The sequence below is a fragment of the Balaenoptera borealis genome (assembly GCF_965194805.1).
Source record: "Balaenoptera borealis genome assembly, chromosome: 13".
Taxonomy (NCBI): Eukaryota; Metazoa; Chordata; class Mammalia; order Artiodactyla; family Balaenopteridae; genus Balaenoptera; species Balaenoptera borealis.
In genome coordinates, this window is record NC_138870.1 from 101,983,076 (window position 1) to 102,007,110 (window position 24,035).

General features: G+C 46.9%; 2 protein-coding genes and 1 long non-coding RNA gene across 14 annotated transcripts in view; 1 reads left to right on the forward strand and 2 right to left on the reverse strand.

Annotated features, from left to right (window-relative positions):
- FAM118A (family with sequence similarity 118 member A) overlaps positions 1-19,571 on the forward strand; it is a 31,112-nt gene extending 11,541 nt beyond the window's left edge. For 4 of the 12 annotated variants that reach the window (XM_082350848.1, XM_082350852.1, XM_082350849.1 and 1 more), the window contains 6 exons: positions 2,796-3,017; positions 4,793-4,921; positions 6,150-6,435; positions 8,134-8,166; positions 10,032-10,115; positions 18,666-19,567. In XM_082350848.1, the coding sequence (XP_082206974.1) occupies positions 2,796-3,017; positions 4,793-4,921; positions 6,150-6,435; positions 8,134-8,166; positions 10,032-10,115; positions 18,666-18,700 (789 nt within the window). In that variant the 3' untranslated portion in view covers positions 18,701-19,567. Of the gene's footprint in view, positions 1-2,795; positions 3,018-4,792; positions 4,922-6,149; positions 6,436-8,133; positions 8,167-10,031; positions 10,116-10,985; positions 11,818-14,121; positions 15,332-18,665 lie in introns of those variants that run through there. The other 8 variants (XM_082350850.1, XM_082350858.1, XR_014233416.1 and 5 more) reach the window with 7 other exon arrangements.
- Positions 1-24,035, reverse strand: part of LOC309608668 — a 314,353-nt gene that overhangs the window by 116,431 nt on the left and 173,887 nt on the right. The gene's annotated exons all lie outside the window — the stretch shown is intronic.
- SMC1B (structural maintenance of chromosomes 1B) overlaps positions 15,463-24,035 on the reverse strand; it is a gene marked incomplete at its 5' end in the record, with an annotated part of 91,181 nt that continues 82,608 nt past the window's right edge. The window contains 3 exons of the mRNA XM_082348963.1: positions 15,463-18,291; positions 19,647-19,757; positions 22,793-22,862. Of these exons, the coding sequence (XP_082205089.1) occupies positions 18,190-18,291; positions 19,647-19,757; positions 22,793-22,862 (283 nt within the window). The 3' untranslated portion in view covers positions 15,463-18,189. The remainder of the gene's footprint in view (positions 18,292-19,646; positions 19,758-22,792; positions 22,863-24,035) is intronic.

Sequence of the window (24,035 nt, forward strand, 5' to 3'; positions counted from 1 at the left end):
AAGATGGAGCTTCTTTGTCTGCAGGTGGGAAGGACCTAGCAGAGGAAGAGCGGTTGGTGATACAGGGGACACTCACTGAGTGGTGCCCTGGAGCCAGTGGGGCGGGTGCAGAAAGGGCTGAGCTCACGCAGGTCACAGCCAGGTCGCCACCGCACAGGACGCGCGCAGGGAGCTAGACGCTGTGGCCGAGGCCCAAGGCCGCTTTCTTCCCCTTAAGTGTGTTGAAGAAGTATAGCCGGCATCTGAGAGTTGGGGTGGGGAGATGTTGAGGGTTAGTTAACCGAGAAGAAAGCCTGAAAACTAGTACGCAGAGCTTCGGCTGCTGCAGAAAGAAACCCAAAAGTACGTGGCTTGACTGTGATTGTGTTTACATTTCTCACATAAACATCTGGGTGGGGAGCGCAGGGGCTTGACGGTGTGGGGGCCCCGGGCCCCCGTTCATGGCTCCGCCGTCTTCACCGCGCAGCCCGCACCTCGTACTCAAGGTTAGCTGCCCCGACTCCTGCCGTCGGTGATGTGTGCCTGCCAGCTAGTGGGAAGGGGACACAGGGGCTGTGCGTCCTCCCTTACGGGGGCTGACACGCAAGTCAGTTTGTTTTCATGGCATTGGCCGGAGTTGTACATGTGGCCATACGTGGCTTTACCAGAGTCTGGGAAGTCGTTTTAGCTGGGTGACGATGCCAGGTATGGGTGTCGTATTAATAAGGGGAACTAGCATCATAGGGCAGGGTTTGGCTGCTGCTTGTTTTTGTAAATAAAGTTCTGTGTTCCTTTACACAATGTCTAGGGCTGCTGCTTTCATGCTTCAGAGCAGAGTTGAGTACTGGCAGCAGAGACTGTGTGACCCGCAAAGCCTAAAATAGTTTGCTCTCGGGCCCTTTCTAAAGGAAGTTGCTGAGCCCTGTCAGGGGAGGAAGGGGCAGAGTCGATGGACCAGAGAAGGATCCCTCGGATGAGGCCATTCGTTCAAATAGAGGCCAGCTAGGTTGATGCTTGTTTAATCAAGGAGATGAATATTTGGAGCTTTATCTTATTCTCCTCTTTACTTTTGTGTATTTTTGAGAACTTCCATAAAAAAAAAGAGTTCAAGTGAGGCAGTCAGAATGGTTGTTTTCCTCGTGTTCAGCGGGTTGGGAACAGGTACGGAGTAAGTGGAGAGTTGGTTTTCTGAGGGTTGGGGTTTTGCCCAAGGATTCCAGCAAAGCCAGGGAAGGGCGGGGAAGATGAAAGCGAATTTCAGGAGTAACTGTAGTGTTACATTATGGAATCTAGGCTGCGTAATGGGGGAAGTTAGGCTGGCGGGGGAGAGAGAGACAGTGGGTCAGTGCCATGGGTCCTGGCGGGTTGAAGTCCCCTGGGAGCCGGGGTGCTAAGAGTTGGGCAGGTGGAGGGAGAGGCGGGCCAGGGGTTCTAGAAAGGGTCCCGCTGCGGGTCATGATAAGGTTAGGGGTGTGGATGGCGGAGATGGGACAAGGTCGCTGGAGGAGGGTGATGGAGGCGTTTAGAGGCTGTGACATAGGAAGGAGCAGCCGCGTGGGTGTGAACCCAGCGTGAGCTGTGACAGACGCGCAGCTGCAGAGACTCGGCAGCGAGCGGGTGCCACCCTCGCATCCTCCCTGGTCCGCAGTGTGCAGGTGCCAGGGACGTGGGGAGCCGGTCTTCAGGGCAGAATGAGGCGAAGGCTCACAGAAGCTCGCGAAGATGAGGGCTCACTGACGGCCAGCCCCGGGAACAGCGGGAACAGCGGGGTCTCCCGAGCGGGCAGGGATAGGAGAGTCGGAAGAGGGAGCGCCGAGCCCTGGGATGAGCGACCACCTGGGAGGACGTGGGGGACTCTGGTGGACGCTGATGGCGGTGGTGACGGGGGCGCGGGGCGGGTAGGGGCTGGCAGAGGCGTTTCGTGTGAACGCACGGGTCAGGCTTTCCCGCCCGTGCTGCTGGCCCCGGGGCGAGGCTGGCGGAGGGGCGCGCGTGCTGGGAGCGCATGAAGCAGCCTCCTGGCGCCACACCCCGTTTCTCTGATCCCGACACAGCACAGCTCTTCCGGGGCTGTTGTGTTCGCTCTTGCCCGCTGCCCGCCTCCCCTCGGAACCCAGCGCGGCCGGGCTCCCCCGGGCTCCCCCGAAGCCGCTCTGGTCAAGGCCGCCAGTGACCTTTGGTGCTGCATCCAGGGGCCCAGTCCCACTCCTGACCCTGCTGGGCCTCTCAGCAGCATGACACGCTGTCTTTCATCCAGTTCCCTAGAGCAGCAAGGAGGAGGAGACCAGTGCCTCTGTGGCTCTCGGGGAGGGGGAGGGAGCCCCGGTCTTCACTGTGGTCTTCAGGGCCCCACGTGATCTGGTTCCAGGTCAGCTGTCTGGCCTCACCTGTGACACGTGCCCTCACTCCTCTCCGGAGACCAGGGCCCCTCGCCCACCCTCAGCCCCACCTGTGCTCTCACCTCGGTGCCTCGCGCTGGCTCCTGTCCCGCTTGGACCCCCCTCTCCAGAGCTGCCTCCCTCCCTCCGCGCTCTGCTGAGGCTGTCCCGGGGCCCGCTGGCCTGTTTACCCTCTGCCGCGCGGCAGCGAGCCCCCTTCTCTGCTGGGCTTCCCCGCAGCGTTGATCACTGCTGACGTGTTGGCACGTTACCTGCCTCCCTCCCCCAGGGTTTCAGTAAACTCTACAAGGTCAGCCGTTTTCTCTCTTTTTTAAAAAACCACTGCATCCCTGGCGCCTAGAGTACTGTCTCCTGCCTAGGTGCTCGGTGGTGACTGAGAGATGGCGGTTTTGTAACTCCGGGTCCACCTCTCCGTAGCGCACGGGCGACACCAAGCCCAACTTCTTCCAGGACTGCCTGCTGGAGGTTTTCGACAACCTGGAGCAGCACATCCAGAGCCCGCTGGTGCTGCAGTCCATCCTCAGCCTGATGGAGAGGGGCACCATGGTGCTGACCACCAACTACGACAACCTGCTGGAGATCTTCGGGCAGCGGCACAACAAGCCCATGGAGTCTTTGGATCTGAAGGACAAGACCAAGGTGCGGGCCGGGCGCCGGGGCGGGAGGCGGGCTAGAGGCAGAGGCGCAGGCATGTTTGCACTGCTGCTGTGGTGTGGCCCGAGCTGTCACCTCCCAGCAGAGGGCCCGTCATAGGAAAGGTGCTGTCTGCTCGCGGAGGCTCCTCTCCCCGCTGGAACGAGGCACGGAGGGCCTGGGACAGGGCGCTGCCGCCAGCCCCTCAGGACCCCTCGTCTACCTGCTCTGGCTTCCGGTTTGCTTCTGTCCTGCACACCCGCAAGGGCTCTGTCATCGTAGGAGATGTGGGTGATAGAGGCTATAGTTCAGGAAAGCAAGATCACCTATAGTCCTACTGCTGTGAATTTTGGTTAATTCGCTTATTTATTTATTAATTAACAAACTGGGATTGCAATACACGTCAAGTTTTTGGGCTGATTTTTTTTCCCTTAATATTATACTGTGAGCATTTTCCTGTCATCAAGCTGTCTTTAAAAGCATGGTTTTAAATGTAATTTCATTGTGAGACTGGATTATAGTTATCATTGTGAGCATATTTTCACAACTATAAATAACGCTACAGTGAAAATTCCTACACTTTTGATAAGTTCGTGGAGAACTGTTAGGGTCAAAGGGTATGATCATTTTAAAGACAAACGATGTAAATCACCCACGTGTTCTCCAGGAAGATTTCCAGTTTACACTCCTGCAGCTGTGTGAGGGGGACTCCGTCTCCCATGTCTTGCCAGCACGAGGCGTTACTAAAAAACCTAACAAAACACATTTCTCCCATCGGATAGGTGCACATTTTACGCTTTTATTTCTTTTATTGCTAAGGTTGACCACAGTTTGATTGCATCGGTTGTATTTCCTGTGCGCCGTGTGTGCCTGTGGATTTGTACGATCGCTGCCGGCTACGGCTGCTGCCTGTTCCTGCTTCACTGCTGGCGGGCAGGGGGTCCCAGCCCCGCTCCACACGCAGGGACACTGAGGCCCGTTGCAATGCTGTCTTACTCGGGACCCGGGGAAGTGTGGGAGCTGCCCTTAGGCGGCCTGTCTCCCGGCGCTTGGCTGAGGAATTGTGACGGGGCCCCGGCCGACGCCGCGAGCGGGCCCCCCCCGTGACACGTGGCAGGACACCTGCTCCCGTGTCGGAGCAGCGTGGCCCCGTCTGCGGGGCTGCTCCCTGCTGTACCGAGGGCCCCTGGAGATAAGCTGCACGTGGCAGGGAACAGAAGTGCTGGCTCCTCCGCCTGCTCGTGGGGGGCTGGGGGCGGGGGTTAGTCCATTTGTCTGGGGTTGTCAGTCCCGCCCGCTGACGTGAAAGCCCCTGGCGTGGAGATAAAAGGAATATACGTGATGTGCATCTTCTGTATCTTGAAATGAAGCCAATTTAGAGCTATTTGATAAATTATTTTTTCTGTATATGTGTATTTTTCTGGGTGTACAAACAATGTATACCTAGCAGTAATTAAAATAAAACATGTGACTTAGAAGTGAAAGCCTTCATCATCTCCCTAAAGTCATCAGTTTTGACAGTGTGCTATAAGCTGAGATGTTAAAGGTATTTTCTACCTAACAGTCTCGGTCTCTGAAGTTCTTTTCGACATGGCAGGACAGGAATAAGTAGCATTTAACACCTGAGTTTCTCTTAGGTTTAAAGGTATAATTATAAATTGAAGCATCTCTCTTACTGTGTCCCAGGTAGGTCTGAGAGGCCATGAGTCACTGTGGATATTTCCTCTTACACCTGTTTTACATACCAGCGTTCTTCCCCTGTCTGGCTTGCTCTTTGCTAGGTCCTTCAGTGGGCTAGAGGACACATGAAGTACGGAGTTCTTCACATTCACGGCTTATACACAGACCCCTGCGGGATGGTGTTGGACCCATCGGGATACAAAGACGTTACTCAAGACCCAGAAGTCATGGTATGCCCATCCTGACTAGGCCCTGGTTGTACCCCTGGGGCTGCGTGGCGGCCGCTAGCCAGCAGTGGCGGCGGTCTGAGCAGGTTCCTGGCCTCCAGGCCTCCTGCCCCTCGGGTCACACCGCTGCTCTCAGCGCTGTCTCCAGGGCCCGGCACAGGGTCTGGCACAGGGTCTGGCACCTGGCACAGATGCTCAGCGAACGTTCCGTGATCCTTTTGCTCAGGGTCACAGTTAGGTTTCTTCAGCGTGACTCACAGGCCCCCGCACGGTCTGCAGCGCTCTTCTCTGGCCACTCCTCTCTACTCATCTTTTTTCTGTGTTCATTCAGGCATCTTCTTCCCTTTCTCTATTTAGCAATCTGTTTTAGCTTTCAAAACCTAGTTTTAAAATTTCATTCTCTGTGAGGCTTTTTTGATATCCTGGACAAAATGAAGTGTGGAGAAACTGCCTGCTAGCTTTTTATAAACTCATTTATTATGGCACTTAAGAAGCCACGGGCCTTCACTGATTCGCTGTTGAGCTCAGCATCAGGCCCTCCCTCCCTCGCCCCTACGCCCTGGGCACAGGGGTGACGCCCCTCAGTGGCACCAGTACTGCGTGGGAAGAAGTTCCTTGCCGATACTGAACCTCTCTCTGAGGTGTTTGGGTGTCTGAACTGGTGATTCTCTGCTGCGTGCCTGAGTGACCCCACTAACAATCTTCGTTTCCCTCTACGCCCACTCCCTGGGTCATTGTCCCTGGTCCCCTCCTCAGCTCTCCTGCCCGCACTCCCCAAAACCCTGTTCTTCCGAGGCCAGGCCCCCCTCCGTGGAGTTCCCATCGGTGACTCACTGAGACGGAGGTTAATTCCAGGGCGTTACATGTGCACAGCTTGCAGCTGAAAGAAAATTTCATGCCCTTATTTTATGTTTTAATCATTTAAAGTTGTACATAATTCTAGAAGATTTGAATTGAGTGACTGCACTGACGAGATGGTGGGTGGGGAGGGGTGGGCGGTAGCGCATCTGCACGGATTTGGGGACGTGGATTTGGGGCCTGGGCTGTTTACCCTGGCTTGGAGAGGAAGGGGCCCCCTTCCTTTCTGCTTTTCTAACTTTGCTCCTCTGTGGCTCTTGGGAAAGGCTGGTTAGGGAGCAACGATTTAAAATCGCAAATATCTAGCTTTACATCATAAGATCCCACTCACTTTCAGATGTGCATGTCCATCTCCTCGTTGGTTCTTTCACAGGAAGTTCTTCAGAACTTGTACTGCACCAAATCTTTTCTGTTTGTGGGCTGCGGAGAGACCCTTCGTGATCAGATATTCCAGGCCCTCTTCCTTTATTCGGTGCCGAACAAGGTGGATTTGGAGCACTACATGGTTGTGCTCAAGGAGAACGAAGACCATTTCTTTAAGCATCAGGCAGACATGCTTCTGCATGGGATCAAAGTCGTGTCCTACGGGGACTGTTTTGACTATTTTCCGGGGTACGTGCAAGACCTTGCCACTCAGATCTGCAAACAGCGAAGTCCAGGTATGGGATTTTTTTTTCACTTTTCAATATACAAATCTGATAGGATTCTTCCGTTTTTTTTTTTTCCCTTTTTTGTAGATATAAATTACATACCATAAAATAAAATTGAAAGGTAATTTTACATACCATTAGATTCACCAGTCTTCTAGTTATTATTTTTTTTAATGTCTCTGGGTACTTTAAAAATAGAAGACTAGGGTTATTGGTATGATAGTAATAGCGTATAAATAGAACGTTATAGTTAAAGCTGTGCATATAGTTGTACGCATCTATTCGTTACAGATGACATGCCATGCTTCAGATTACCTTAACCGAGAAAGAAAACTGCGCAGCCAGCTTCATCAGCTGGGATACTGACAACCTGAAAAATGCAGATACCTCATACCTTTATCCTGTCACTACCTTTTAAAAGTTAAAACACAGCAGCACAAAATGATTTCATGAAGACTTTTATTTCTTTTTTAAATAACATCTTTTCCCTGTTCTGCTGAGTGCAACACACCTTTTAAGTAATTGTCCTTGGCCCTTCTTTGGGGAATTGATCATCTGCCAGGAATGACCAAGAGAAGTGAGCACTTCTTTTTTTTTTTTTTTTGAGTAGTTAATATATATTTTAAGTGAGCACTTCTTAAACTGGTCATCTTGCCATAAGGGCAGTTCATGGCTTTGAGTTTGGTGTCATAAAACATGGATGACGGCAAACTTCAAGAGGTCTGTATTGGCTGTCATGTCACGGTAATAGGAAACTCAGACGTGGTCACCCACACAGTGGAATTGGGTTAACCACAAAGCTGCCTGCATGTGACCGGCCATGAACTTGAAGACTAGAGATAATGCGAAGATCACGGGAACCAAATGCACAGATAATCCAGCAGTCTAGCTTCTTCCCACTAGTCCTTTTCCGAATTGCTAATAATTAGCAAGATGGACTGACTTAAGTTGCATTTACATTAATAAAAGTGTCATTAGGGTGGCAGTCAAGTTTTTTTACTAAGGGAAAGAGCAAGGAGCCGACCCTTGCGCTGTGTTACACACTGCTATGAATTTTACATTCTTGACCTTATTTCACTTTTCGTCACAGTATCCACTGCTACTAAGTAGATGATTTTAGAGCTGATGAGACAGGCTCAGAGAGTTAGTGCCCAGGTATCTTGAAGCTGGGGCTGGGGTCCTGGACCGACAGCAGTGGAACATGCCTTCAGGGTGTCCCTGCACGGGCCTGCGTGCCGGCCCGCAGGACCTCAGCCGGGGCTCCCGCACGTGCCGCCGATGGCGGGGCCCTCCGGTCCCCACCCAGGCCCCCTTTTCCAGACCCTGGCCGCTGAGTGCATTTGACAGGCTGCTGGGGGCTGAAGGCCGTTTGGACTTGTAATGTGTGACCGCGTCCTCAGGGACATCTGTACGCGAGTTCTTGAGGTGCTTCTCCTGTTGGGAGAGGGTGTTGGGTCAGCAGCAACGGCAGTCGTGGTGGCAGCTCCCCGCGCCCGGGCTGTCGGGGGCTTCACACGTCGGGGTTCAGTCCTCACGTCGGCCCTGGGGGTGGAGAGGAGGGGCGGGAGCCGGCGCGCAGAGCAGGCTTCAGGCTGGCCCGGGCCTCCCCCGCTGCGTCACAGCCGGCCTCGCCTCCGTCTCCACCGCCGGCCTGACGAGGAAGCGCTGGGGAGTCGGTTCTGCTGACTGTTCTCCTTTCTTCCCCAGATGCCGATCGAGTGGACAGCACCACGTTGTTCGGTAAAGCAGATCTTGGTTTTGCCAGCCTGTTTTTTGCCTACATGTTCCAGTGTTTTCCTGCTCTTACTTCTAAAATCATAGATGTGTTTCTCACATTGAATACTTAGCCCGTGTTGTGTCAAGACATCCCCGCCAGAGATGATAGATGGCAACACCTGCGTGACGGTCCCTTGAACTGGGAAGCAGCTCTGTCAAACGTGGGCCATCCACTGGTGCCAGGAATAATTTCCTGTCCTGGAACCAAGAGTCCGGGGGAATTAGAACAAGAGTCTATTTGTATCATACCATTGGGTCTAAGATGTAGTTAATTTTTTTTTTTATCAGATATAATTGCTTTACAGTGTTGTGTTAGTTTCTGCTGTATAATGAAGTGAATCAGCTCCATGTATACACATACCCCCCTCCCTCTTGGACCTCCCTCGCCCCCGCCCCCCGACCTAGGTCATCACAGAGCACAGAGCTGAGCTCCCTGTGCTGTACCGCGGGGTTCCTGCTAGCTCTCTGTTTTACACATGGTAGTGTATAATTTGACCCATCCCCTTCAGAGATTTTAATTGCAAAGGTTCTAAGCATTGGTGTAAAATTTTCTATCTACTACGTGGTTGAAATGTCCATACTCATCTTGCAGGGCTCGACTCTGCCCATTTATGAGTTACCAGGTACGACTGCGCTCAGAGGCTCCCGGCGTCCACCCTGGGGTGAACTTAGTGCCAGGTTTCCCCACGCTGGTCAGTCAGTTGGGTTAGAAGGGGCTCTGGTCAGTGGAGCCGGGGACCTTGCAGCCCCGGTTTCCCTGCCCCTCTCAGCAGAGCCACAGATAGAAACTTGGTAGTGCTGCACGGGCTTCAGTTAAGGAATCGTGAAACAGGCGTGCTCAGCTTTCCGTTTCTCCCTTATCTCCGTGGGAAAGGACACATTTATTTTAGCTGCGTTCTCTGACTCCCAGAGTCATCCATTTCTCTTGAAAAAAGCATTAACTTGATAGACATCTGTAGCATATGGTAGGGATTAGTTGGTCAGTGCTTCAGTAAAATCAGATAAGTGTTTTTTAAATTAAAACAATTTTTTAAATTGAAGTATAGTTGCTGCACAATGTTATATGTTACAGGTGTACGATATAGTGATTCACAATTTTTAAAGGTTATACTCCATTTATAGTTATTATAAAATACTGGCTATTTTCCCTGTGTTGTACAATATACCCTTGTAGCTTATCTTACACCTCATAGTTTTTACCTCTTAGTCTTCTACTCCTATGTTGCCCCTCCCCCCTTCCCTCTCCCCACTGGTAACCACTGGTTTGTTCTCTATATCTGTGAGTCTGCTTTTTTGTTACATTACTAGTTTGTTATATTTTTTAGATTCCGCATGTAAGTGATACCATGCAGTCTTTGTCTGACTTACTTCACTTAGCATAATGCCCTTCAAGTCCATCCATGTTGCTGCAAATGGCAAAATTTTGTTCTTTTTTATGGCTGAGTAGTATTCCATTGTATTCCAAGATGTATTCCACGTCTTCCTTATCCATTCATCGGTTGATGGACACTTGCACTTACTTCCATATCTTGGCAATTGAAATCATGCTGCTATGAACACTGGGGTGCATGTATCTTTTCCAATTAGAGTTTTTGTTTGTTTCCGATATATACGCAGGAGTGGGATTGCTGGATCATATGGTAATTCTATTTTTAGTTTTTTGAGAAACCTCCATACTGTTTCCACAGTGGCTGCACCAGTTTACATTCTCACCAACAGTGTACAAGGGTTCCCCTTTCTCCACATCCTTGCCAACATTTGTTGTTTATGTTCTTTTTGATGATAGCCATTCTTAGATAAGTTTTTTAATAAAAGTTTTCATCTTTCAGGTAATGCATGCCAGGACTGTGCAAAGAGGAAGTTAGAAGAAAATGAAATTGAAGTTTCAAAGAAACTCAGACAATCAGATACTGGTATAATGTCTTTTCTTTTTTTAAAAAATTTTATTTATTTATTTATTTATTTTTGGCTGCGTTGGGTCTTCGTTGCTGTGCACAGGTTTTCTCTAGTTGCAGCGAGCGCGGGCTTCTCATTGTGTTGGCTTCTCTTGTTGCAGAGCACGGGCTCTAGGTGCACGGGCTTCAGTAGTTGCGGCACGTGGGCTCAGTAGTTGTGGCTCGCGGGCTTAGCTGCTCCGCGGCATGTGGTATCTTCCCGGATCAGGGCTCGAACCCGTGTCCCCTGCATCGGCAGGTGGATTCTTAACCACTGCGCCACCAGGGAAGCCCTGTAATGTCTTTTCTATTTTGCAGATTGGCCTTATTTGGAGGTGTTTTCAGTCATAGTGGTTTGCTTTAATGCCCCAGCCTCTTGGTCGAAGGAATGATACATAGATCATTCCAACTGCCCAGAGGTTCCTACTTTAACAATTTCTGTTTCTTTAAGTTAGCATGTTATTGAAGAAAAACTCGCCAAGTACACAAATTGTAAGCAGCCCAGTGAGTTTTCACAAAGTGAATACACGATTGCGAAAACTCACTGGTTACCTCCAGTTCAAGAAACGAAACGGTGTCAGGAGCCTGCCCCCGCCCGCCCCAAGCCCCATCACTTTTTAGTCACTCCTTCACCACCTGAGGGTGACCACTATCCTGATTTATGTCACCTTAGTTTCCAGAGAAAACCACTTTAAATCATGTGTTTTTTGTTACCTCTATCACTGAATGAGATTTATTTAAACTATTTAAATATTTAGTTGAACTGTTTATTTAAATAGACAATCTCTGTCACCCCTAGGAAAGGGGATCTAGCTCACTCTTACCATTCCCTCCCTCTCCTTTTTGCAGGTTTCCATAGTCTGTACTTTCTCATTCTTTAAATAGTGCACTTATGTTTTCTGACTTCTCAATATGAAGATGCAGCTGTAACGGCCCCTACCCTTCTCGCCTCCCCTTCCTCGTCTCACTTTCCGAAGCCCACCAGTTTTTATATCGTCAGTGTAGATCGTCATGGTCATGGACTGAGGGGAAAGAAGCCCTCCAGTTTGTCTATAGGTCGGTTCTAAAAGTTGGAAAACAATAGTTGCTTAAAAACACAGGAAGTATTTTTCCTGGTTAGCCAGCTGTGTGTTGTGTTCATGGGTCCAGTGCCATGACTGCTGTGCCAGCTGCAGGATGTGTTCTTAGTATCAAGGTCCAGTGTGTTTCTTTCCTTAACATTCCGTTAATCATGCTCCCATTTTTGGTTGTTGTGTATTGGTGGTGTTTGTGTTGCTTTTCTTTTTGGGGGGAGTTTCTAGATTCTTTTCTCCTTGTTGTCCAAAAAAATCACATTTCACAACGTTTTTAAATGTACGTATTCTCTCAGTTATACTGCCTCTCATTTTCCGAGTCATCCCCTGACCACCTGCTCGTCCTGGACTGCTGCAGCCGTGTCACCCTGGAGCCCCCTTCCTTGCTGTCCTGGATTACCGCCAGGTCTGCCTTCTGCCCACCGCACCCACTTCTGCCAGAACCTCCTCCGGTAGCTCCCCCGGCCCCCGCCCGCCGAGGACCGGCTCGTCACTGTTGGTTGGAGCATGGGATTCTTCATTCATGACTCCCCCTTGGAACTCCACTGTCTTAAGCGGCCAGGTTTCCTGTTGAAGAGGGTCTGCTGCAACCCAGATCTCTGTGATTTGTAGGTGACCTATTCTTTCTTTTCTGGAAGCTTTTAGGATCTTCTTCTTTCTTGATGTTTAGAAACTTCCTGAGGATGTGTATAGGTGAGCAAGGTTTTTATATACCTTGCTCAGTTTTTTCTTCCCTCCAGTTCTGGAATAATCTGTCTCCTCTGTTTCCTCTTCCTTCAGTCACATTAGTTGGGACCTCCTGGACTCATTTCTACTGTGTTTTCTCTAATGTCTTAATTTTCTTCAAAAACTTTCTGGAGGATTCTCAAAATATATTCCACCCTTTTCTTTTTAATTTTGGGTGTTAAATTTTTATTTTGGGTGTTATTGTTCATTTCTGAGAGCTCTTGTTTTCTGATTTAGTTTTTCTCATAGCATCTGTTGTTTTAGGACTATGGTATCTTTTCAAATCTCTAGAGATACCAGAGACTTCCCTGGTTATCTGACTACTCTATTCCTGAAAACATTAGAATAGAGGATTTTTCGATAACAGAGTTTATTTTTTATTAGATAAGAAAACCTCAGTAAAACACTCTTAAACACCAATATAATAATCTACCAAGAATTTCGGAGAGCTATGAAGCATTTAACATACTACCAGTTACTTACCTAACATTTAAATTAGGTCCTCAGTGCATATGTTTGAGCAGTACTGTGATACTGCATTTTCCTTCTACACCACAAGGAACGTGTACTGTTGAAATAGTTTGTTATGGATACAAAAATTCATAATAAATGTTAAACAAATAAGCAAACACGGCAGGTTTCTCAGTGGCTGCCTGCAGAGTGAGCTGGGCCCGGTGGGAGGAGGAGACAGGTGAGGTGCTGGCTCCTGCTGGCTGGCGGTGGTGGCGGTGAGTGTGTGTCGGTGAGCCTTTTGAGGGGCCGGCTGAGTTCCAACTGCGGCTGACCCTGCGCCCAGCCCCCTTACATTCTGTACAACTTCAGTGCACGTATCTTTAGAGGAAGAATTCCATTTTGATAGTATTTTGGATAAAATTCTTTGAAGTCTTTTAGCAAATACTTGGATTGTGAATCCAGTAGTTAGGGACATCTGTAACTAAACTAAAAAAATAAAACTAGTGTATGTATGTATGTATGTATTTATTTATTTAATTTATGGCTGTGTTCGGTCTTCGTTTCTGTGCGAGGGCTTCCTCCAGTTGCGGCAAGCGGGGGCCGCTCTTCATCGCGGTGTGCGGGCCTCTCACTATCGCGGCCTCTCTTGTTGCGGAGCACAGGCTCCAGACGCGCAGGCTCAGTAGTTGTGGCTCACGGGCTCTAGAGCACAGGCTCAGTAGTTGTGGCACACGGGCTTAGTTGCTCCGCGGCATGTGGGATCTTCCCGGACCAGGGCTCGAACCCATGTCCCCTGCATTGGCAGGTGGATTCTTAACCACTGCGCCACCAGTGAAGCCCAAAACTAGTGTTCTTTGAGTTGTTCCCTCCGGGACAAGAGATTCTCTTCCTCTAGTCTCCTTCCTGCTGCGTGTTTCCCCCATGTCTGGGGCTCCTCAGCTGCCTGCCGGCATTTTAGAAGGCGGGCCCGGGTGACTGTTCCGCAGTCGGCTGTGTGGATTTGCCGCCGCCGCTGCTGCATACGCACAGCTTTCCTGTCCCAGGCCGCCCTCTGAATTGGTGGTGTGTGTATAGGGCAGCAGAGCGGACTGCCGGGTGGACTTTGCTCCAGAGCAGTGGGCAAGCCAGTGTGTGGGCTCCTCGGGGATCCCCTGGGTGCCAGCACCCACGCCGGCAGCCTCCTCTCCAAGCAGGTCTGTCTGTGTAGAGAGCGCCCTCTGGTCTTCCTTACAGAAAGCTTTGTCCTGCTGTGCATGTGGGTGAGACCAAGGTTCACCTTCTCAGTGCTGCTGGCCATACCTGCAGGCGGGAGGGCTCAGAGCGGCACGGCAGGCTCCCACCTGCAGGCAGTCCCGTTGCGCACACACCCTGAGCCTTCACTCTTCTCTGCAAGTCAGCAGGCTCCCGCCCTGTGTGCTGAAATTGCCCCTCACTGTTGACAGCCGCCCCCTCTTCCAGTCCACTGAGAAGGGGAAAAGCACGCACATTCATGGGTCGAGATTTCCATGGAGCTTTGCAAATCTAATATTATCATTTACTTTGTCCCGTGGTGGTATTTATAACTCAGAAAGCCATTTTTAGACAGTGGCCACTATTTCCATTATGGAGGTATTTTCAAAGTCTTTAGCACATAAGAAAAACCATAATCAATTTTTGAAATAAAAATCCCATTGCAGATACTTTTTTAAGATCAACTTTAATGTTTTGGTATTCCTTTCTTTTTGTTTAAACAGATGATGCTGGAGGGTCTTGAAATCTTTAAAACCAATAAAACCTGCAACTTGAAAACCAGCCTTCTGTAACCACAGTGCCATCCCAAACGATGAGGAATGTTAGAGAACTCCACACAGGACCTCTTGATCCTGAACCGTCAAATACCCCAAAAGAGCCATGTGGGTGTGTGGCCCTCAGAGGCTGGGTGAGGGAGTTCCGCGTTGTGTTGAACTGCTTGGGAGGTGACGCATACACACGGCAGGTATCCTTTGTGAGGACAGATACACAACTACCTCAGGGACCAAATCAATGGGCAGGGATGTACCTGGTATTCCCGACTCCCATTTGATATGCCCTGTCAGGTGGTTTTTTTCTCTAATAAAAGGGGGAAAGTAAAGACTGTCCAAGCAACAGTAGTTGCCAAAGAGAAAATAAGACACTAGACACTTAAATCTTATAATTTTTGTGGAAACATCCATTAGTGTAGAAAAAAAAATTAGAAGTGTGTTTGTTACATTGTTAAATAGTAAAGAAGGAATGGAAACTGGAGGCACTGAGTCCGCCAGTGAGAGCGGTATGTTTTAAGAATGACTTGACCTGTAGGCTTCTTTGGAGTTGTGTAATTTCAGTTAGTACTTCGTCTCTAAAGAATGGCAGGTCTAACTGTTACTAAGAAGTGAAGTCTTCAGGAGCCAGAGGGCCTTTTCAAAAGCACAGGTCAGTGTCCAAGTGTGTCATGCGATGGATAACTGAGAAATTACAAGTGGAGCACAACACCAAGTTTTAAACTTTTAGTTCAATTCCAAGCTTTCCAAGCCTTTATTCTATGGGTTAAGGTCCAACCTTTCTGTTCTTGTCTCTTAAAATCCTCTCCCCACAGCCCATATTAAAGGATTTGCACAGAGTGAAGTAGGCAAAACTTGTCAAGGGCCTGTTAACACTTTAGACGTTGTCAGGGTTCGCGCAGGGCAGCTGGCACGCTGGGCTGCGTGCTCGTGCCCAGGGAGTTGCTCTGTGGCCCTGGCGCTGTCCCTGCTTGGTTTCTGTGTCAAGGCTGCCTGTCTTGTAGCTCCCCACGGGTTTAGGGAAAGTGAAGCATGAAGTTGGGATGTGTAGGGAATGAGAGAAAAGCCAGAGAGTTGCTTAAGACCTTTTTTGTTTTTTTCTTTTTGAAGCATGGAAAACAAATCTTTTATGTTATTCTGGTCAGAAATAAAATTTTATCTTCAATTCCGTTTGCTCAACTTTTCTTTAGTTATGACAAGGTGTGGTATCATGTACTTAATGAGAATTTTTACCTTGAGTTGCCACTCAGTTGTGAAACTGATTACTTGAATGTGTTTATTAAACTTTTTGAAAAGCAAACTAAGTTGGCTTTTTAAAAAGAGACACATTTATAAAGTGCAATCCGGGCAAGATATGTGAATTTGAAAGTTGGTCATACATAGGGTGTAGCAATATTACAAGCATGGAAAATGATGTGAAACAGGACATAAAACTGGAAAAGTAGAGCCAGTTCAAGACGAGCTCTGAGTGCCATGCTGAAGAATCGGAGGCCTTCTTGTTGTAATGAATGAATATATCTAGTCAGTTCTGCTGTGATTCTTATTTTAAAATGCAAATTTATTCCAACAAGATTGATATGTTAGAAAGAAACAATCTGAGCATAACTCGTTCACTTATTTATAATTTTGTCTCTGAGAAACACTGGGTCAGGGAGTGACTAAGTATGGATTTGTTTGCTGCCTCAAGCTTAGAATAGCTTTTACATTTTTAAATGGTTATATTTTAAATAATAGTTATACAGACACCTACACAATAGCCTCCTTGCTCCCTCATCGAAGCCTGAAATATGTATTACTCTCTGGCCCTTAAAGAAGTTTGCTGGACCTGCTCTAGGTGAAAGCGGGAGACTGCAGCTGGCTGCGTGGACCTGCGGGGGATACACCGCCCAGCCCTCAGCCCCCGGCCAGCTCCCTCACACAAGCCTCCTTCCCCCACTCGACCTCAGCAGCAAGCTTCACCCGATGGGTTGCCCATTTCACAAGCCAACGTCTGAGTGTTTTTGAGATGAAGTGCCATATATGCTATAGTATTTGTGAATCTCTTAACTATTTAGTGTGTATAAAACCAGCTATTTATTAAGTTCCTGTCTTTTTTTTCTTTTTGGACCCCATGTTTCCCATCACCAGGTGGTTTTCATTGTGTACTTTTGCATGGCGCTGGGGTTTTCAGGAATATGGGGGTACTGCGTTATAACAGAACAGTGATCCTACTCAAGGATCACCGGCAATCCACGAGTCCAAGTTACAAGACAGAGAGAACAGCCCAGGCAGAGAAAAGGGTCTACACTGAGCTCCTGTGTCACCGAAGGGACATTTCAATGTAAAGTTGATGCCTTTCAAGGCAGAAGGCGGCGGTGATTTAGTTGGTATTACCAGCACTAAAACAAGGAACAAAGGACTAGTGGCTTCTGCTATCTCAAGTTCTTAGAGACTAGCTGATGGAGCACAGGAAAGCAGGTTTTACCTGAGATAATGAATGTTGTTCAGAAGAGATGCCATTGGGCTTCCCTGGTGGCGCAGTGGTTGAGAATCCGCCTGCCAATGCAGGGGACATGGGTTCGAGCCCTGGTCTGGGAGGATCCCACATACCGCGGAGCAACTAGGCCCGTGAGCCACAATTACTGAGCCTGCGCATCTGGAGCCTGTGCTCCGCAACAAGAGAGGCCACGATAGTGAGAGGCCCGCGCACCGTGATGAAGAGTGGCCCCCACTTGCCGCAACTTGAGAAAGCCCTCGCACAGAAACGAAGACGCAACGCAGCCATAAATAAATAAATAAATAAATATTAAAAAAAAGATGCCATTACTTCAGAAGGCCACTCCTTGATTAATTAATTAGCACTTGGGCCCAAAGCAGCCTTAAATACAAGACCACCAGCACCTTAGAATATTTTAATTCCATTTTTAAATGGAAATGAAGTACTACTGAAAACTCTGCACCTTTCTTTCCTACCCCTAACAATGTACAGCAGTGGGCCTTCTGTATCCATGGGTTCTACATCTGTGGATTCAGCCAACCTTGGATTGAAAATAGGAAAGGGAATTCCCTGGTGGTCCAGTGGTTAGGACTCCGTGCTTCCACTGCAGGGGGCACGGGTTCGATCCCTGGTTGGGGGAATAAGATCCTGCAAGCCGCATGGTGCAGCCAAGAAAAAAAAAATAGTCGGGGAAAAAAGATGCCAAAAAGCAATACTTGAATTTGCTGCATACAGGCAACTATTTACGTATCATTTACATTGTATTAGGCATTATAAATAATGTAGAGATGATTTAAAGTATATGACAGGATGTGCATAGGTTATATGCAAATATTGTACCAATTTAAATAAGGCCCTTGAGCGTGCTTGGATTTTGGCATGCGTGATGCCCACAGATAATAAGGACGACTGTTTAAGTGGAGAAGTCAGTTGTTACTTGGGAAAGCCTGTGTTCTTCAATGTTTCCTTAACAGAAATTATATTCAGAAAAATTTAAATTGCATTGAAGCAGACATAATTTCACCTTAAAGTTTTGTTTCTGAAACTGTAGATGGTAGACATTTGAAATTAGACTTTTTTATTGGCATTTTCAATACTGACTTAAGTTCCTCTGAAATAATTTTCCATAAAACACAGGTTTAACACCTTATAACTAGCATATTTAGGAACTAAGAGTTTCCCTTAAAGATTACTTAAACATACAAGGCGAGATCAGAGTAAAGATGATGCAGGATTTGAAAACTTTCTGACTGGCTTTCAAAATGGAAGTTAAAACTATGGTGGTTTCTTTTTTAAGCTCATTCAGAGCTAACTCTCACAAGAAATACTACCTACTGGAATGGGGCCTGAGCACTCCTTAATGGAAGTGAGCTACAGCATCTTTGGTAGCAAATTAAGCTTTTCCATAAATGGCACACAGGCTGTCTAGCTTTTGCTCCAGAAGTCTGTTACTCAGGAGCGGCGTGGGAATGAACGGCAGAGTGAGAACAGTGACTGGCCTGACCGCTGCGTGACTCTGCTCTCACAGCCCAGGGGCACTCTGCGTCCTAACGGGCCTCCTGCTGTCTCCTGCTCCTTTCTCTGTCTTCAGTATCTGGATACTGAGACAGATCTAGGGTCAAAACTCGGCTGAACATGCAGTCATCATGCTGAAATGGAGAGAAGACAGTTAAAAGTCAGTTCCTTTACTTAGGGAATAAGTGCTATTAAATGTAAAATAAGAGCCATTAGTGAGTCTAGATTTGCATTTAAAAAGGAACCTCCTTATAGCCACCTAAAAAGGTATTACTTCTCTGCATTTACATCAGCTTTATTTATTTTTTGTATTAATCTGGTAAAGGGTACCAGAATATGCCACCCGAAAACATGCCTCTTTTGCATATGGATTGTTTTGAGCCAGAGGCTACTGAAAACCAGCAGATGTAGGTAAAGCTCCAAAAACCAGGCACAAGTTTTCCTTTTGTAAAGGAAGTTTACATTTATGTAAAAGATGACACCCTTTCCACTCTTAACTCTTTATCAGTGGAGAAGGCAGCGGAATCTGCAGAGCAAATCTGACGGAACAGCCCTTGTTTACTGCACTTTTCCTGGTCACCTTCCCATCACTCGCCTCCCCTGCCCAGAAGCCCCAAGACGCTTTTCCTTACTTCAGCCTAGGATGGTATGTCAGTCCACGCTCTAGCCACCCCACTGAGTTACTCATTACTGGGTGTACCCATGTGTGCACACATGATGCACATATTAAGAACCTGTTTTTCTCTTGTTAATCTATCTATTGCTGGTCTAATTTACAGGGCCCCAGCCAGAGAACCTGAGTTGGGTAGGAAAAGATTTTATCCCTCTCCTACACTGGTAACGAGAATTTCCATTTCTCTCCGGCAGCATATTTCCAGTGATCCCCTGACATTAATTAGGCACAGGAAGGGAAATTAATTTTTATCTTAGCTTAAAGGAAAACGCAGGAAATAAAACCTAATTGTCCAAGAACTGAATGATTTGAATGAGTTGCCCTGTTCCATTAGCTCAGGTATTTTCAGTGGCTCAAGAAAGGTGTGTTTGAATTCTAGAAGTTACTCTACAACTTGGAACTTGTCAATTTCTTTGTTTTTTTTCCTTTGTTAGTTTTGGAAGATAAATGGTTCCTTGTTCTATCACAATGCATTTGTTTTTGCCTAAAACGTTCAAACATGACAGAAATATGAAATACAATATCGACAATTTATTCTAAGTTAATATGTACTATTATTTTATAAACAATTATCATACTGTTCTGCAATTTTCGATTTGCTTTTTCACTTAAAATATATCTTAAATTTCTGTGTACTGCCATGGAAAAATATCTGAGTAGTTACTGTTAAGTCTTATTTGATTAAAAAATCATTTAAGCCTATATTTATAAACTGCAGAAATCAAACTATCTATAGACTTCACTAGGAACTTGTAATTGTGCTGTCAGGACACTCTAAGGTGATCTTATTCCTCTCCCCCATTTACTTATCTTTACCTCTGGATAGATGCCTATCAGTGCATCAGCTTTGGAATATAACTCCTCTTTTAGGGAAATGATTATCATCTGAAACTGTTCCTGAGTCTGCTCTTTGATATAACTTGATACCTGGGAGGAAACAGAAAGCACACATTTCATGAGTAAAGAAAGGCCTCCTTTCTCGGGGTCTTGAGGACAGTGATTCTGCATGTCTCTGAATCTGCCCATTTTAGGTGACAAGGCACTTACTTCCCTTTCTGTTAATTCAGTAAATCCACTACAACTGCAGAAATGGAAATAGCTCAGATTGTAAAATAAGAGGTTAGTAAAAAAATATAAATCTCATTAACTCTATAACTGAAAACTTGGAAGAATATTTTTTTAAGAATAAAGCTCTAACTTAAGATACTATCATGTGAATATGCAATCAACCTTTACAACAAGATAAAACTACCACTCAGATATTTTATGAGGGTGAAGAAGGGCTGGTATTTAAACTTCCAACTACCTACATTGCCAGCAAAGCCTCAGGATGGGAAAAATATGGCGATTATATATGTATTCATAATCCATAATCAACTCATTTGGTTAGAGGGGAGCTCAACAGCTCCTTCAGGAGGCTTAATTCCAAGGAATGAGAATAAGAACAAGAAAGACTGGATAGAAATGGGTCTTGGTGAACAAACTACTCAGAATTTGGAGAATGATAAAGAACTTAGACTCAAACCACAGTTTAACAAGATACTTGCCAGCTCCCTGGATCTCTCTGCAAGCCCAGAGGGTGTCTTCTCCACGTGTATTGGTCCTGACTGCACCCAAGATACTAAGGACACAAGTTTTGGAAGCAGGAATGGCAGCTTCAGTTGAGGAATGAGTCACTAGTTGAGGTGAATGATGAGAGAGGAGGGAAACGGCTTTGGGCTAAGAGGCTGAATTCATAGAAGGAACTGCCGCATTAGAGGCAATGGCAGCCACTATGATTCAGGTCTTTAAAAAGTCTTGGGATGTTGACAGAATGGAAGAGGAGATGGGATGCAAATACGTTAAGGCATGCATTTTGCTAGGAAAGTTACCTATGATAAGTGTTGGGCGCCCTGATCACAAGAGGGAGTGGAAGCTCCTTCACAGTTGCTCATATTACATCACTGCTCATACTCAATTCAGCAACGGGGTGCCAGGAACGTAAATCTCAAAGGGAAGCTGGAAATTTAGAGGTTTTTAATACATAGGATAGGTGCAAATAGAAAAGAGTCTTAAGAAAGACCTAGTATGTGAAGATGCCACTAATACGAACATCTAAATTTTGCCAGAAGATACGGATCCCTTAAACGCTACAGAGAGAAGGGGCAGTCCACAGTGATGGATCCCAGCCCCAGCCCACACACAAAGGGTATGGGATACAAAGTACTAAAATTAACCTTCTGAGGGGAAATTTCTCCCAAATGACTGAGGTTATGGAGTCCAGTTAGCTGATGCAGACTGGCTGGCATCCAAGAGAGACAAATCAAGATTTTCTTTTCTTCCCGTGTTTTCTTCTTCCCCCAGTAATCCTGAAGTCTCTGGTAGGTCACAGAATGTGGCTCTTGCCTGTTCTCTACAAGGTTCAGGGGACTTTGGACTTGTTTTCTAACTTCTATGGGTGTGGTGTTGATGTGCTATTCTTATGTATGCTGTGACATGTTTAAAAAGCAAGGTCCGGGACTTCGCTGGTGGCGCAGTGGTTAAGAGTCCGCCTGCCAGTGCAGGGGACACGGGTTCGAGCCCTGGTCCGGGAAGATCCCACATGCCGCGGAGCAACTAAGCCCATGCACCACAACTACTGAGCCTGCGCTCTAGAGCCCATGAGCCACAACTACTGAAGCCTGCACGCCTAGAACCCGTGCTCCACAACGAGAAGCCACCGCAATGAGAAGCCCGCGCACCGCAACTAAGAGTAGCCCCCACTCGCCGAAACTAGAGAAAGCCAGAGCGCAGCAACAAAAACCTAATGCAGCCAAAAAAAAAAAAAAAGTATAAAAAAATTAATAAGGTCCTAGAGAGGTTTGGGTTAGATGAATACAGCCTGGGAAATCTGAAAGATGACATTGTTGCCTAAAATTAGAAGTTACCCCAGGCTGCAGCTCCTGAAAAATCCCCTGACTCTCCCAGGCATTACACATGAGGTTCAACAGAGTAAGGAATCAAGGAGGTCAGCTTCAGAGACTCAACCTATCAGGGTGGCACCCCAAGACTGAATACATCTCTTGGGGCTGGACTCATTAACCAAGCTCATAAGACTAAGGTATAAACCAGAATGCCAGTTTACAAATTAACAGATATCTCTGTCAGCATGACCAGAGCAGCCTCCTTGTAAGCAGCTGTAAATGCAAAGCCCAGTCATTTCTGGAAGATGGATGAACCGGGAATCAGAACCAGGAGTTTCATTTATCCATTTCTGGAAATGGATGGCTCTGGAAGTAGGACCACAACACAGGGACTCTGCAGGATGGAGTTGTCCCAGCCTTGGGCAGTGACAGGTACTGCCAGTGTTTGCCTCTATCCTTTGGTCACATGTCCATGGTCAACCCCATTCTCAGGTCAAAAATTTACAGTCAGGATGTGTGGTCTGAGAGCCTGTCTCTCAGGTGGCTTTATGTATCTATGCACTGATCTTTAAGGCTGACTTTCAGTTGTGTCCTTAGTTCCCTCATGGTCTCAAATACTGAAAACAGTGCAAGTGTAGTAAATGACTGTATAAATTTTAATAAATGAAGGGGAGCAGAATTTTGAACTTTAATTCCTTTGGAATTTTATTTAGATATGTTATTTTTGGACTTTATTAAACACTAATTTGGTCCTGTTTGCCATGTGGCCTACTATTAAGGACGCTCTAGGTCCCAAAACCTAGATTTAGGGAAAAGCAACTCACCCAGTAGCAATGTTGTGGATCCAGTACAGTGATTCTCACTTGACTCCCCAGCAACTCATTGAGGGTCCCCTAAACCTTGAATGAAAACTGCTACCCTGAATCATCTTGTTTTTAGATTTTTAACTTAGAAAAATCTACTTTTAACCAGCAACTATCAAATAAACTATGTTTGTTCAGGGTAAATTGCCTTCTGACTGCATCATGATCCTTGAATTATAGACACTGTACTGGAAATTAAAAGCAGAAAGGAACTTACTTTGCCAATGTTAGTATTGTCCAGGGCTGCATCTACTTCATCTAAAACAAAGAATGGAGCAGGCCGAAAACTAGAAAAAAATTATAATCGCTTAAGTTACAACTTTGTTTTACAAGACTTGGAGGAGAGGACTAAGAGTATTCAGGATAAATAAATAAAACACGTCCTTTTGGATGCTTTCGTCTAGGTCTCCAATGACCTCTATGTCAGTAAATACAACGCTCAATTCTCAGTCCACATCCCAGGTGACCTTTGCAGATGGTACTGGGGGGCGGTCCTCCCCGTTCCTCTGACGTCAAGGACAGCGACATGGTCTACTCCCCGTGCCTCACCCACTGCTACAGGCCCCAGTCTCCTACCAGCTCCTCCTCATCTCTCTAACTTCTTGACACTGCAGTGCCTTCGGGGCTCAGTGCTTAGAGCACTCCTCTATCTGATTAGCTCCCTTGGTGATTTCATCTGCTCTCAAGGTTTTAAGGATCTTCTATTGATAGTTCTGACCTCTCTCTTTAACTCTGGCCTCATGGGTCCAACAGCTTCCTCAACTCCATGTGGGTGTCTAGCTTGAACTCGTGCAAAATCAAACTCCTCACCTACCCCTCAAACCCATCCCTCCTGTGGTCCTCTCCAGCTCAGTGAATGGCAGCTCTTATCACTCCAGCTGATTAGGGTCCCTCCTACCCCACGCCCTGTCTGCTCCCACACTGGTCCAACCCGCCATGATCTTCCACCCTGACTGCTACAGGAGTTTCCTAACCCTGTGCCTGCCACTGCTGCATACAGTCTATTCTCTACAGGCGCCAGGCTCACTCTGGCCTCAGGGCCTTTGCACTTGTTCCTCATGTCTAGAACATTCTTCCCTTAGAATTCTCCCCTAGAACATCCATCCACGTGACTTGCTCCCTTAATTTCTTCAAATCTTTGCTCAGATACTACCTTTTCAAATAGGCCTTCCCAGAAGACTTAAATATTGCAAACCCTTCCCTGTTACTATTGCCATTCCCTTCTTTAATGTTCTCTATAGCATCTGTCATTTTCTAATAGTCTCTATATTAGAGAATTACTTTACTAATACACCTTATTTATCATCTGTCTTCCTCAACTAAAATGAAGCATCTTTGAGGCAGGGAACTTGTTTTCTTCACTGCTGTCTCTAATGTCTATTTTTTAAAAAAATATTTATTTATTTGGTTGTGGCATGCGGGATCTTTAGTTGCGGCATGTGGGATCTAGTTCCCTGACC